Source organism: Cupressus sempervirens, chromosome 4 (assembly GCF_028749045.1).
Source record: "Cupressus sempervirens isolate cs-2001-9-10 chromosome 4, ASM2874904v1, whole genome shotgun sequence".
In the NCBI taxonomy this organism is placed as follows: domain Eukaryota; kingdom Viridiplantae; phylum Streptophyta; class Pinopsida; order Cupressales; family Cupressaceae; genus Cupressus; species Cupressus sempervirens.
Window position 1 is genome coordinate 50,556,139 of NC_143121.1, and position 15,102 is coordinate 50,571,240.

The following is a 15,102-nucleotide window of genomic DNA, read 5'->3' on the forward strand; positions in this document are numbered from 1 at the left end:
TTGCCTAGCACTTGAGTTTTTCTTAGTGGACAGTACTTTTAGAAATAAAGCATTCGAAAGAGTGATATAATATGACTTATGAATATGATCTGCTCTAACTTCTCTCTTGTTTCGATTTGTAGAAGGCATTGTCTTTGCAAGAGGCCATTACTAATTCATGCTTATATTTGAATATGATGAGTAAATACAATATATGTGGATTGTATTAATTTCAAGTGTCTTCCTACCACAGAATATATTTCAACAAATGCAAATAACTAGATACAGTTTAAAAGAATTATTGAGTTAATTACTAGAAATCTGAAGTATTATTGTATCAATGAGTTGCTCGACTGATAACACAAGGTTATTGTTTTCAATATATATGCCAAAAGAAATGGTGTAGTTGATATGAAATAACAATGATGCTCCTAGTTGATAGTGAGATACCATACTAAAATGAAACACCAAAGATTTGGAGAAATTCTTAACATCAATGTTGGTCCATCAGGCATATTCTTTATTAATATGTAAGAGGAGTCAAGTATTAAATTAAAAAATAATAATCTTATTAATCTAACTAATTTACTGTATCAAAATTGGGAATATGCACAAATATGTGGGTATGTAAGGTCTATACAACAATTTTTCTTGGGGGGCTGAGTGTGTTATGGATATGCATACCTTTGATCACGCCTACTACATATACAAACATATGTCCCATCACTTGGAATCTGCTTTATTATTTCTAGAGATCTCCACAAATGTGAACTTTGGTTGATCCTGAAGTAGGATTCACCAATGGAGCTAGAATTGGTTGCCATCACAATACAAAAGCAACTGCAAGTGGCAACATAGAAATACAGAAATAGAAAGATCGAAATGGGCTTTAAGAGTATGCTGAAACAATCCTGATTCCTTATCTTTTCTGCTTTATTAAAATATGTTTGGGGTTTCAATCTCCTGGGAAACCTATCTGAAGGCAGTATATTATGCACACTAATGTTTTTTCAAAGTGCAAAGCCCATTGGGTGCGCAACACTCCATATTCCCCACCCGTGAAAACCCATATATCTGAGAAATTAACATTAGGCACATTGTTTGGTATTGTTAGAGTTTTAGGTGACTCTACAACACTCCTAGGATCAAATGAAAGACCAAGATAACTTCCACAAGAGATTGACAAGACAATTGCATGAAAATGCAATAATGCTATTATTGATAATGAACTTGATTGACATCCAATTGATTGATTTGAAATGTACATAATAGGCCTCCTTATATAGGAGAGGCAATAAGAGACAATGATAAGGAGAAGATAAGCTATCACCCACACAAGGTGGAATCACATGTCCACCAAAGGTGAACCATCCTCCATATGCAATGAAGTATGTGCAATGATGAGGATGATAATGTGATAAGTGCATTAAAGGTGTAATGAGATAACAACTATGACCACCTAGAGTGTAATTCTCCTACACCATGTGTTTAATTGAGGTGCGAACTCCTAAGTGTCTCAATCACAAACTACTATGCAATGCATTATCCTAAGTAAGCTTAAGTAAGTGTAATTAGTGAATATTTAATTACACCAACACCCCCCTTAAGTGCAACTTAGGGGAATGCACTTAAACTTACAATGCAAGATGGGTCCCGACTACTAGGCCATTTTAGGTACCCATGTACAATATGCAAAGCAATACATGAAATATAATATCTAATAAAGTGGAGAAAGAGACAAAACCTCATGGGAAAAACCCTCTCCCAAAAAGAGAGATGAAAACAAGATGCATGGATGGATGGAGTACTCAAGACCCCCCAAAAATTTGCATACATCATGTATATACAAAGAATGATCCCCCCATAGGAAGGAAATAAGGAGACATGATATTCCCCTCCATAATGAAGAAGCTCCAATGTAGATGAAGAGTACCTGCAAGCAAAATATAATCCAATGCCTACAAGAAACATATCTCCCCTTAGGAAGAGATAAATACGTCAAATGATGACGCCACTCCATGTAAAAAGTGAGAAAGGAGGAAGAAGGTCTCCATGTATGCATCTTTGAAGATTGAATAGGTGTCTCCAAGCTCAAAGATTCTATCACACCATCAAGCTGACCTATGAGATGTGAAAAAACAAGAGAACATGAAGAGTTGGGAAATCCAATCTCCAAAGAAGGTGAAGAAGTATCTCGAAGAGAAACCTCCTTAGATGTATTAACCAAATCTACATTAACCTCCTTAGATGTATTAACCAAATCTGCATTATGAGATTTGTCTGAAAGAGCATCCAGGAATTCATCCCACAGTGCAAGATCTGAAGCACAAAGATCATCCTGCTGAAAAGTAGAGCTCATGTTTTAAGAAGCAGGAGCTAGAGGAGTAGGAAGTTCAACACTTGTCTCAAGAACAAAATGATTCAAGTGTCCAATGTTCTCCTCACATGAATTATTCACCCTTGCCAAAGGGTTAGGTACATTATGAATATCATCATCACGATCAATAAAATGTGCAAAAGAATACAAGTGTGATGTATGATCAACAACTCCCATAGCTATGACATCTCTAGTCTCCATCTCCCTAATATAGACATAATTAGGAGTGAACTCAACAATTTTACCTTGTGCCCCATGAGTAATTTGGTAAATGAAAAAGATATTAGTGGTCAAGGATGGTATGCAAAGAACATCATTAAATGTACCCTATCCCATAGGAATAGAACCTTTCCTACAAACCTTCATTTATGTATTATTACCCATTAATATAGGTGAAGTACAAGGCTCAATAGAAGAAAACATATCCATAGAAGATGCCATATGATGTGATGCACCTGAATCAAGAAGCCATTTACCTTGCTCATGATGTGTGGAAGCAATGAGTGCTTGTCCTTTACCTTTGGATGATGATGCAGATGTAGATGTTGTCTGATATTGAGAAGAAGGAGAAGACACAAATGAGGGCAACTGGATATAGTTTTTTTGAAGAATGTGAGTGAGCTCATCAATCTTCTTATGGAAACATTTATGCTCATCATATCCTAGCTTTCTACAATAAGCGCATTTATCTCTCTTTCTTCTAGATGTTTCCTCTCTTGACGAGGACTTGGATTCAATATTAAGTTGTGAAGGAGAGTCATCACCTTTGTCATGTTGCTTAGGATCCTTGTGTTGTTTGTTTCCCTTTCCTTTGGGAGCCTTTGGAGAGGAGTCATTTGCAACCAATGCTTGATGCTTTAAAGGCTTCAATTGACCCATGTGTGCTAACTTTGCTTGTTCCCTTGTGAGCTGAGCTGCAAATTCATCAAGAGAAGGCATTTTGTATGCACTACCAAGAGCATCCATAGTAGCATAGAATGTGAAAAAAAAGATTGAATATTCAGCAGTGTTACATGGGGACTCGCACCCCCCTCCCAAACCTCGGAGTACTCGTCCCTGAGACATCCCCGCATCGGGTACTCATGTACCCAAGTACCCCCACCTCCGACATTCTGCAATCATGCTGCCGCTAGTATGGAGACTTGGATTTCTATTTGACTTTTGTTTTTTGAATGTTACTATTGGGTATGTAATATGTTACTATGTTGAATGTTCAATGGTTCTAGTTCATGTTGCAATTTGGCTATGTTCAAGTATATTAATTTGGTATGTTTTACTGAAGCATCATTTCATAATAAGCATTTCAAGTTCTATATGTATACAACACTCCTCCCTGCCTCGTCCTCCCCTTGCCACTGTCCCTTGGCCGTCCCCCCGCTATCTCGAAAATGAGGCCCATTTTCCCTCTATCCTAAAAACTCGTTCCACTGTCCCGACATACCCTAGTACTGGGGTAATATTGATATTCAGGACTTAGCTTGGAAAGAATAGATAATATCAATTGCTCATCATTTTTAGTAATACCACAATTAGAGAGCTCCAATCTAATGGAATTGAACTTAGAGAAAAAGTCTTGAATATTATCAAAATCACATGGACTTAGAGCTATAAGCTCATTCTCCAATTTGAATTTTCTTATTCTATCAGGTTTACCAAAGATTCCTTCCAATTTTGTCCATGCATCATGAGGATGTGCACAAGATGCAATATGATATAACAAATCATTGGAGATGGTAGACCTAAGAGAGCCAAGTGCTTTATCCCTTCTATCAAACCATTTCCTTCTTTTTGCAACACCTGTAACTGGTTCTAGATCCTGTCCAAGAATCATTCTAAGCAATCCAATACTCATCAATTGATTAAAAACTGCTTGTTTCCATTCATGATAGTTATATGGAGTGAGCAATGAAACTTTTGAAAAATCCATAATGAAATCAAATAATGATTGAAATAAATTGATAACTCCTTCAAATTACTGATTCAGTTAAGAAAATTGAAATCCAAGTATTCACCAAATGCAAATGTAGCCAAAAAAGACCTATTTCTGAAAGTGATATGTCCACTCCAAATCATTGAAATCTAATTACAGATCTGGAAAGTAGAGGAAAATTCATGCACTTTCAACAAAAATTGCACCTGAAAATGTTACCAGATGTGCCCAAATAGAGCCTTGAAAGTTGCAAAAAATGGGATTTGCAATTTTTAGAAAAATTCAAAGACAGAGATCCAAAATCACCTACACCACTGTGTAGATTGTGAAATTTTACCCCAAAACAAAAAAAATTTGCTCAGAAAAAGGAGTCCCATATGAGGGAGATATCGTTGTTTGAAAATCGCCTCTGAAATTTTTTTTTTTGAATCGCCACCGCCGCACCTTCAAAAATCAAATGGCTGTAGATTTGGCGTCAGATGTCCAATTTGGGTGAAACAAAATTTGATTTAGGAGTTTTTGAACCTCCTCTATATGATGTCAACCTCTGATTTGCACCAGCAAACTCCAATTTTTCCTGCATTAGAAGGTCACAAAATATGAATCCTGAAATCTCCTCCAAATTGTGATGTCCAAATTGCCAAATGCTGCACCAATAATAAGTCAAGCTAAGATTGCACTTTTTGAGAAGAGGACTTCACTCCATGAGAGCTCTGATATCATGTTAGAGTTATAGGTGACTCTACAACACCCCCAGGATCAAATGAAAAACCAAGATAATTTCCACAAGAGATCGGCAAGACAATTGCATGAAGATGCAAGAATGCTATTATTGATAATAGACTTGATTGACATCCAATTGATTGATTTGAAATGTACATAATAGGCCTCCTTATATAGGAGAGGCGATAAGAGACAATGATAAGGAGAAGATAAGTTATCACCCACACAAAGTGGAATCACATGTCCACCAAAGGTGGACCATCCTCGATTATGCAATGAAGTATGTACAATGATGAGAATGATAATGTGATAAGTGCACTAAAGGTGGAATGAGATAACAACTATGACCACCTAGAGTGGAATTCTTCTACAACATGTGTTTAATTGAGGTGCGAACTCCTAAGTGTCTCAATCACAAACTACTACGCAATGCATTATCCTAAGTAAGCTTAAGTAAGTGTAATTAGTGAAAACCCATATATTTGAGAAATTAACATTAGGCACATTGTTTGGTATTTACAGTTTTATATGGTTTAAAAGCAAACAAGTAACATTTTCGAAGTGCTTAGAAACTCATATAAGACAAAATCAAGCTTCTTGTGATTCCTTTCTAGAGGTCCTTGAGGTTGTATATGCCTGCTCTTTTTGAAACATCACCTTTCTGCTTACATGCCAAAGAAGTACTTGAGAGCACAATTTCCAGTTCTTGTCTTAGTAACCACACTGTCAGAGACTGGATTTCAAACGCTCCTTTCTTTTTCGTCAGCTTCTACTCTTGAAATCGGTTGAAAATGATTGTTGTTTAGGGTTTACATCACTCCTTTCTTTCTTGTCTACTGCTGCTTGTGAAAATGATCTTCATTGTTTAAAGTTTATAGAGGGCTTTTTCTGGTCAAAAGTAACGAAATGCCTGGCATTTGTGGCCGACTGCCTGAATTTCCCTGGAATCGCCTTGGTCAAGCTGGAATCTCCTGGGTGTGCTAAGGAATGATTCCAAAATATTCCACCCTCAAAAAACGAGCCAGCGACAGTTTCAGAAGTGTTTCATTCTCGAATTTGATTTTGAAACGATTTGGACCCAAGAATGCTGGTTTTCTTGCTGATTTGTTAACAAAATAGATTATTTTCACTTTGAGATTTAAGATCTATATTAGAAGGAAGACTACATTACGCTTCCATAGAACAGATATTTAAGCCATTTAGGAAAATTCTCAACAAGTCTAAAGAACAAACCATCACCATGATAATCATTAAAAAAAGAGATCTAATTACTCCAGTCTATATCAAAGTTAAGTGGGAAAACCATGGTCAGAAAGATAGACAACTGATGTAGCCAGTTTTTTTCAGATCATATAAGTTTAATGTTTCTTAAAGCAGACTTACAGATAGAGAATAGGTTTAGGTGAAATAATTTTGATGTTGAATTGAGCCATGAAATTTTTCAATAACGCAAGTATCTAATTTGATTTAAACTGTGTTTTCATTGTGTGACATCTTTTTTTCAAGCAATTTGCTTTTGCAGTTCTCGAGATCAAATCAAATGACTCAATCCAGGTTGCAATTACATGCCTATACAAACAAAATGTGATGGGTGCACCAGTATTAGACGAGTCAGCATCCAATCAAAATCCTCTTACAGATCGATACATTGGGTTGGTTGAGTTTGCTGGCATGGTTCTTTGGGCTCTTGAGGTGTGCACATATGGTAGCTCATTATATAATTTGAATTAAATGGGATCCACAGCAGGATAATGTTCCAATGCACCTAATATATATATAATTTGTTTGATAGACTATTAAGCTTAATCAATTAAAATTTTCCTTTTTCCTTCCAGAAGTTCAAACTAGCAGAATCTGAAATAAAAAGCAGAGGACTGGCAATGAGTAGCGACAAATCCAATCTCAACATTAGAACATCAGACAGGACAGAACAAATTAATCCAGCACATTATGTAGAAGAAATTGAGGAGGACGATTTCTTTTCCATGATGAAACACATTCCTAAAGTTGGGCTTGCAAAAGTAAGATGCATAATTCATTTGACCTTGCTAAAGTATTTAATTCAACACATAAAATGAGACATGGCATGAAGCATCGAATTCAACACAGAGAATGTAACATTGCCTAACCTTTTCATTTGTAATTGACAGGTTGGAGAAATTGCAAGATCATTTAGATGGGGACCTTTTCTTCCTGTTCACCTAGATGATTCTTTATTACATGTCCTATTACTTTTATCAAAGCATAGGTTAAAGGCAGTTCCTGTGGTTGACCCACTTGATATGCATGTTAAAGGTTTCATCACTCAGGTAAGTTCCCTTTAATTTTCTCTGACTCCAATTTTCTTTCTCTAGAACTCACTCTTAAAGATTAAAAGTATGATATGCATTGATTAATTATTGCAGAATGCAGCAGTGCAGATCCTTCTTCAGTGTAGCGGATTGGAGTGGTTTGACATGATAGCACAAAAAAAACTATTTGACTTTGGGTTGGTAAATTACATTTAGCAACATTAAATATCTTTTGTGGTCAAGTTTGAGGAAGCAGCGCTATTTCTTTTTCTTTTAGTTCTTTCTATCATAGTCAATTGGGTGCCACTATGCTAGTTTATAGAGATGTTCTAGTTTTTCTTCTGCAGTTAACTTGTTAAGGCTGTAAACTCTCCAAATTAATATAGCCTTTCCTTATAATTATTTACAGGAGAAAAGATTGAATATGGTAGATGCAGTTTTACAGTGATTACTTCCTGTTATTAGCCATATTATTTGATCCCCAGGTGCACAATCCAACCCTTAAACCCTTGACACAAAGAGAGGACCCTTTCCAGATAGCACTTGTTATTGCTTCTTAGCATTTTGGGTTGATGCAAAAAAGTGAATCTTGAGTCTCGAAAACCTATATAAAACTGCATGCCAAAGGCACATTAACTTAATAATTTATTAATTCTAAGTGTCCAGGCAGATTTATTTTCCAAACCAAAATGGTGAGAACCCCTTCGGACCAGCAATGCTGGTATCTAGTTGTGTTACTAATACCAAGATTATTATCAGTCCCATTCTATTTTTTAATATGTTCCTTTTATCTTAATACTCTGCGAACTCTCAACACCTAATCCTGTGCTTGTACTGGTAATTGTACTACTACTTGGTTGCCCCCGATTTGGTTGAGCTATCCCTGGAGTTTTTGTTGGTCTCTCACTCTGATAATCTAATGGCCAATCTCTAGACCTCCTAAATACCTTGTCCTCCATGAATTTGACTTCATGTCTGACTATAATCCTTTTGGTCCCTAGAACAAATATCAGATTTGCCTTTGATGTACCCCACAAAGTACGCCTCTCTGCAGTTTGATCTAACTTGGTATGTGTATCCCTTGGAATGTGACAATATGCAAAACTTCCAAATATCCTGAAGTGATTGACATTTGGCTTCTTCCTTGTGGAAGTCTCCTTTGGTGTCATCTTTCCCAATACGTTATGTGGAACCCTGTTTTGCATGTATACTAGTACTAAATGCTTTTGCCCATAAAGTAGTGTGGCATGTCTTGGTCATGTAGCACAACCCTTGCTGCCTTCGATATAGAACAATTCTTCCTCTCAACAACCCCATTTTGTTGCGGTTTGTAAGGAACAATTCTTGATTCCTTCCCTGGTATAGAAATCTTGGAATTCATTCCCTTTGTACTTTCCTCTATTGTTTGACCAAAGAACCTATAGCTTCCTTCTTGTCGAGTTCTCCACAAGAGCTTTGAACTCTTGAAAGCAACGAAAATCTCATCTTTGGTTTTCAGAAGTAAATTTAGGTCTTCTTGGAAAAATCGTCAATAAAAGTAACATGGTGTACGTATCCTCTAAGAGACTTTATTGACGTTGGTCCACATATTTGAATTTACTAGATCAAGAACGCCCTAGGACTAGTTATCACTCCTTGGAAAAGCTTTTTTTGCAAACTTTCCCAATACACACCCCTTACATACACCATCATGCTTTGTGCTCACCTCTAGAAAACTTATTATTAGCATGAATGCTTGATGTTGCTAGAGGTATGACTGTATGGGGGAGATTATCAGTATGTCAGAGAGATGATTGAGTGCTTATGTGGTGCATTCATGTTTGTGTTTGTCATTGATGTCAACATGTCAGTTTTATGGATAGTTTAGTTAGAGTTGCAAAGGAAGATTCATTCGGCGAGGTTTGTGGTTAGAGAGTTATGTTCTACACACTTAGAGGAGAATTCAGGAACACGTTATAATGTGTCTATTTGCATGAGTTACAAAAGAATTTGTGGAGATTGCTCTTAGAGTGAGTTTTTGGCAAGCAAGTATTGGTAATTTTGCTGTATCTTTTTGGTGAAGCTGAAGATTGCTCAACGGACTTGGATTATGGTAGAAGACATGTTTTTAGGATGCTATGGTTAATGTGGCGGAATCAGATGTTCATTCTGTGAAGATTTGTGATGTTTGTTCAGCGTGTTCCTAAGAAGCCGACTATTGTTAAAATCATTATGGGAAGTGTAAATTGTAAATGTGGTCCTATACTATTCATTGTAAATTGAGAAATCCTCAAGGCTGACTTAATACTTGTTTTATAACATGGTATAAAGGAAAGTTTGTTTCCTTGGGTTATGTGTGTATCATCAGTGAGATCATATTGTATGCGAGCTTTGGATGTGAATTGTATAAGATCAAAGCAGAGATTGACATGGAGAATGTACCATGAGCTTCAAAGGAATTGTATTGGCAAAGAAGTTGTTGTTTAGTCAGTGCATGTACTTGGATATGTTATCCTGAAGATTGTTTAGTGAAGACAGTCTTGAAGGAATTTGGACAGTGTGTTCAATTGTCTTCCTATCAACTCCTAACAGGGTTGACACAACTCCTAATAGGGTTGGAATCTCCTAACAGGGACTCATCTATATGGATTGTATTTCATTGCTTCCTAACAAAGTCTATCCTTTCGCAAGGAACTTCTATATTAGTACATCATCTTGTGGGCGTCATTCCCACTGGGGTTTTCCCTCTGATCAAGGGTCAAATCTGGTGTTATTGTGTATGTTTATCTTTCTATGGTTGTTGCATCTTTTGATTACATGTTTCAAGTTGTTTTAAGCACAATTGATTCATCCCCCTGCGCCCCCCCCCATATTGGTAGAATTTACTTTCTAACAATTGGTATCAGAGCATCAGGTCCTTGAAGGAAAAGATTAACAACTTAAGGAGATCCACGGAAAGAAAGTCCAAAGTTTGATGGAGTGAATTCTTATAGTTGGAAGGAAAATATGGACTCATTTGATGTGCATGGGTCCAAAATTTTAGCTGGTTACACTTGAGAAGAAGGATGCAATAGATGACACTATGCTTGATTCATGTGAGCAAGATGCTAAAGACCTATTCATGCAAAACATGCTTGCTAAAGAAGCACTGTTGTCAGCTCTTCCAGAATCTGAATATGCAGAGGTGGTGCAGGAGCACCTAGGGGTAAGGAGGAAACATAATGCATTTTTGGTTTGTGAATGGTCTAACCAACCATGAGGAAATAAGGACTAAGAATAAAGTCCCATGGTGTGGTTAGGAGGTTTGATCAGGTAGGATTTGGAATGTGAGTCAAGTTTTATCAATTAGGTCTTGTTAGGCAAAATTGCTTAAAGAGGCAAAATATGGAAAAATGCCTTAAAAGGGGGCAAGATGTGTGTAAGAGTGGTCCTTAGGTGTACTAAGGTCATTTTAGAAGGTTTGGAAATAGACTGGCCAAGTTTGAAGGTCCAATGTGCAAAATTGCAAAAGTTGTCAAAAAGTTGCATTGACAACTTTGCAATTTTTGCAAAATTGCTTAGCAACTTTTTGTGTAGTTTTGGAAGAATGAACTACTTGGGTAGTTATGGTTCGAACTAAAGGCCAGAATGGAGGAGGGAGTCTATTTAATCCTTCTTCAACTCATTTCCAGGGGTTGGATAGTTGCTTGTACAAACAACACTTGTAGTGGAGCAATTTTGTGAATAGGAACGTGGTTTTGAGAGATTGAATAGAGAAAGTTGATTGAATAACCTATTGTTTTGGGTGAACTAGAGTTTTGGGATCATGTTTTGCATCTATGCATACTTGTTTTGGTTTCAAGCTTTCATTTAATAGGGTTTAGAAAATTGATTAGTTTTGGTGATCCTGCTGTCTAGTTTTGTATTGCCAGCATTAAAATGGCTATGGCTTGAGTTTCCTTGGTTAAAACACCATAGCTCTTGGAAATCAAGCACTAGCCTTTGTAAATAGTGTACATATTGATTTTGGTATTTGTGCAAGACAAGAAGCTAATTTTTCAAGTGAGCCCTAGGCAAGCAATGTAAGCTTAGCAAGGTGCAATGAAAGCTTGAATTGGAGTTTTGAGAAGAACAATGGATTGGCACATGCCAATCTTGGTTAGGCAATGAAGGGGTAGAGTATTAAGGGTTCATAACTCAGAGGAGGTTGGAAATGGAGTTTGAAACTAATGGTGAAGGGATCATGGTCATTGCCTCTAAAACCCTTAAAATGAGGGTTTTCTGAAGCTGTACTGTATGGTCATCCTAGGGGCCTAAGACCTGAAAAATCTTCAAGTTTAGGTCATATGGAATAAGAATTTTGAAGACACCAAGTGGTCTTGTTAAGAGATTTTGGGAGTTGTAGCTTGTTCCTTATTTTTAGGAGGGCTAATAGGGGCTCCAAGGGCTACAAGGTTAAATTGAGTAATTTGGAGCTGTGGGAGTGTGAAACTCACAAGAATGATGCAAAATGGTAGGAAATGGGTCAAGAACCTCATAATGAAGGTTCAAACTTGATTTTGGTCTTTTAGGTGCACTTGGTGAAGTTTTGGCATTCTAGGTCAAAAGGTGCATAGTTGGTGAATGGGAGGTATAGGATTGAAACTTGAATTGTTGGGAGAGTTTTTTGGTGAAAGGGGATTGAGAAGAGGTCCTCTAGGTTAGGGTTAGGAGTAGTAACCGTAAGTGGCTCGGAGTAGCCTAGGAAGAGCAAGAAAGCTTTGAAGTGAAGAAACTCCCCATCAAGAGGTAAAAACTTTAAAGCTTGCACATGAAATTGGGATTAGATTGCAAAATATATTTGAAGGTGATGAGTATGCAAATAAGTCTAGATTGCAGAGTTGGATATGTATGTTTCAAAGTGCTAAAATGCAGGAAGATGAAACTATAAGGGGATACTTTAGTAGGATATTTGAGATTGTTGCAAGAATTAGAAGTTGTGGTGGAACTAAATCAAAAGATGACATTGTGTGGAAGATTCTGAAAACTTTGATACCTCCTTATCATCAAAAGGCACCAATGATTGAAGAAGTTATTCCTTGCACACCTAACTTTTCTAGAGAAAGTCTTTTTAGAAAGTTGTAGGCATCTGAATTATTGATTAAACAGAATGAAGGATTACCTAGGGTTGAGACTTCTTTTAGCATGCAGAGAGACAAACCTACACTTACTAGGAGTGCGAGTACAAGTGGAGATTATGCTATAGAGAGGACAATAAAACAAGAAGACAAGAAGATTGATGAGGACTTGCATTACTTATGAAGAGGGAAACCAAAGGTAAGAAAATCCTTGTTTGTTGGACATGAAAATAACTTGGTCCTTATTCATCTAGTTGTCCTAAAAGAGAGAAAAAGATTAAGCTGAGGAAGCCTTACAGATCTAGAATTCCAAAAGATCTCTTCTTTGTTAATGAAGATGATGAAGTTGATTTGGAGATGGTAAATTTTCTAGATAGTGATGATGAGGATGATGAGATAGGATTTGTTGTTATTAAAGAAGAAAGTCTTGAAAAAGAAGAAGTAAGGGAAGAAAAAGCTTTAGTATCACATGTTGAAAAGAAAAAATCTGATTGGGTTATAGATAGTGGATGTTCTCATCATATGACTAGAGATATGAACAAGTTTGCTGAATTCAATAGTTATGATTAAGGGATATATGAGTTGGAAATAATGCACCATTTCAGGTTAAAGGAAAAGGAGCTATTACTCTTGATGGAAAGACTAACACTTGGGATGGATTGAAACATAATCTTTTGAGTGTTGGATGGCTTGTTGACAAGGGATATCAGTTGCAACTTACAAAGAAGACTTGCATAATTAAAGTAAAAAATAACACACTAATTGGTACAGGTACAAGAACTAAAGGTAATGTTTATCAGTTGAATCCTATTGAGATGACATGTTTCGTTGCTAAAGTGGATGATGGTTATGGCATAAGAGATTTTGTCACATTAACTTTGATAACATTGTGAAGATCAACACAACACATGCAGTTATAGATTTGCCTAAGATTGTGAAACCTTCTAACATAATTTGCAAAAAATGTGTGATGGCAATTCAAAAGAAAAGTTCATCTCCAAGAAAAATGTTTACTACTACAAAAAAGTTGGAGATTGTGGACACAGATTTGAGTGGACCTACAAGAACAAAGGCATTTCATGGTGAAAGGTACTTTATGCTTCTTATTGATGATTTTACTAGGATGCTGTAGTAGCATTTTTTAGAGAGAAGTCTGAAGCTTTTGAGAAATTCAAGATATTTAAGAGTAGAGTTGAGAATGAATCTGGTTTGAAGATTAAGTGTTTGAGATTGGATAGAGGATGTGAATTTATTTCAAATGAATTTAACATCTTTTGTAAGGATAGTGGTATAAAGAGACAACTTTCAGCTCCTAAGACACTACAGTAGAATGAGTTAGTAGAAAGGAGGAACACATCTGTTGGTTTGTGATGATTGATCAGGGAAGTACTGTACACACTCCATAATTCCCCGATGGGGTTCGGGGTTGGGTCGGGCCTCGAGCGGGGGTTTGGGGGTGGAGCCCCCAAGATTTTTTTGGGGGCTATTTTATCGGCATTTTTGGGCCGACATGTTGTAACTAATTTTAACCCTAAAGCGGCAAAGATATTTGTATAAAAGGGCTTAGGGTTAGGGCTTTCATTATGTGTGATGCGATAATTGCTTCTTGTGGTGGTATTGACCTATAAGGGATTATGGATTGTAATAAGGTTGTAATAATTGGATAATAATAATATTAGACTCGCTGTTTGGTGGACGTAGCCTAGGGATTGGGTGAACCACGTTAAATTTTGGTGTCTTCTGTTCCTTTCTGTGCGATTTATTATTTTCTGATATTGTTTATATTTGCATGTAATTGTTATTTCTTTCCATGGTTAATCCTAACAAGATCGGTAAGTGAAGCAACTAGAGAAATGATGTTTGAGAATAATGCATCACATATCTTTTGGAGAGAAGCAGTGAACACCGTAGTATACACAATGAATAAAGTACAGATTAGACAAGGCATTGCCAAGACATCTTATGAACTTTGGGTTGGACATACACCTACTCTGAAACACTTTAGAATCTTTGGAAGTAAGTGTCATATCAAAAGGGATGAAGATTCTAGAATTGATGAATATATGTTTCTTGGATATTTATGAAAGAGTAAAGATTGAAGACTATTGTTGAAAGTGCTAATGTGAGAGTTAATGAAAAATTTAGAATTCAAGAAAGGATACTTGATTATGATTTTGATGGAGAGACTAATCAAAGGACTAACAATCAAAATGTTGAGCAGGAATTGTTTTATGAAACTGACATTGATTTGTAGACTGAATTGCAAAGGGAAGAACACAGAGAAGAACCAAGAGCAAAGATTAGAATTGAGTAGGGAACACTTAACAATACGTTGCAAAGAATCACCCTGTGAACCAAATCACTGGGAGTGCAAAAAAAGGAGTGATGACAAGAAACAGGGTGAGTGAAGAATTATGTTTAATATCTCAAGTTGAACCTAAGAGTACAGATGAAGCTTGCAAAGATAAATTTTGGATAAAGGCTATGAAAGAGGAACTTGAGCTGATAGAAAAGAACAAAACTTGGGAATTAGTTCCTAGACCTAAAGAGAAGAACATAAGTGGAACAAAGTGGGTATTCAGAAACAAGATGAATGTGCAAAGTGAAGTAGTGAGAAACAAAGCAAGATTAGTATGCAAAGGTTATTCACAATAAGAAGGAATTGATTTGAGGAAACTTTTGCACCTGTTGCTAGATTGGAGGCAATTAGAATGTTTTTGGCATATG

The 15,102-nt window shown here is 36.5% G+C and overlaps 1 protein-coding gene across 1 annotated transcript in view; it reads left to right on the forward strand.

The window, feature by feature from the left end:
- LOC149559876 (SNF1-related protein kinase regulatory subunit gamma-1-like) overlaps positions 1-15,102 on the forward strand; it is a 58,018-nt gene that overhangs the window by 11,168 nt on the left and 31,748 nt on the right. The window contains exons 2-5 of the mRNA XM_089824342.1: positions 6,532-6,701; positions 6,845-7,030; positions 7,160-7,318; positions 7,415-7,497. Coding sequence (XP_089680468.1) covers positions 6,532-6,701; positions 6,845-7,030; positions 7,160-7,318; positions 7,415-7,497 — 598 coding nt within the window. The remainder of the gene's footprint in view (positions 1-6,531; positions 6,702-6,844; positions 7,031-7,159; positions 7,319-7,414; positions 7,498-15,102) is intronic.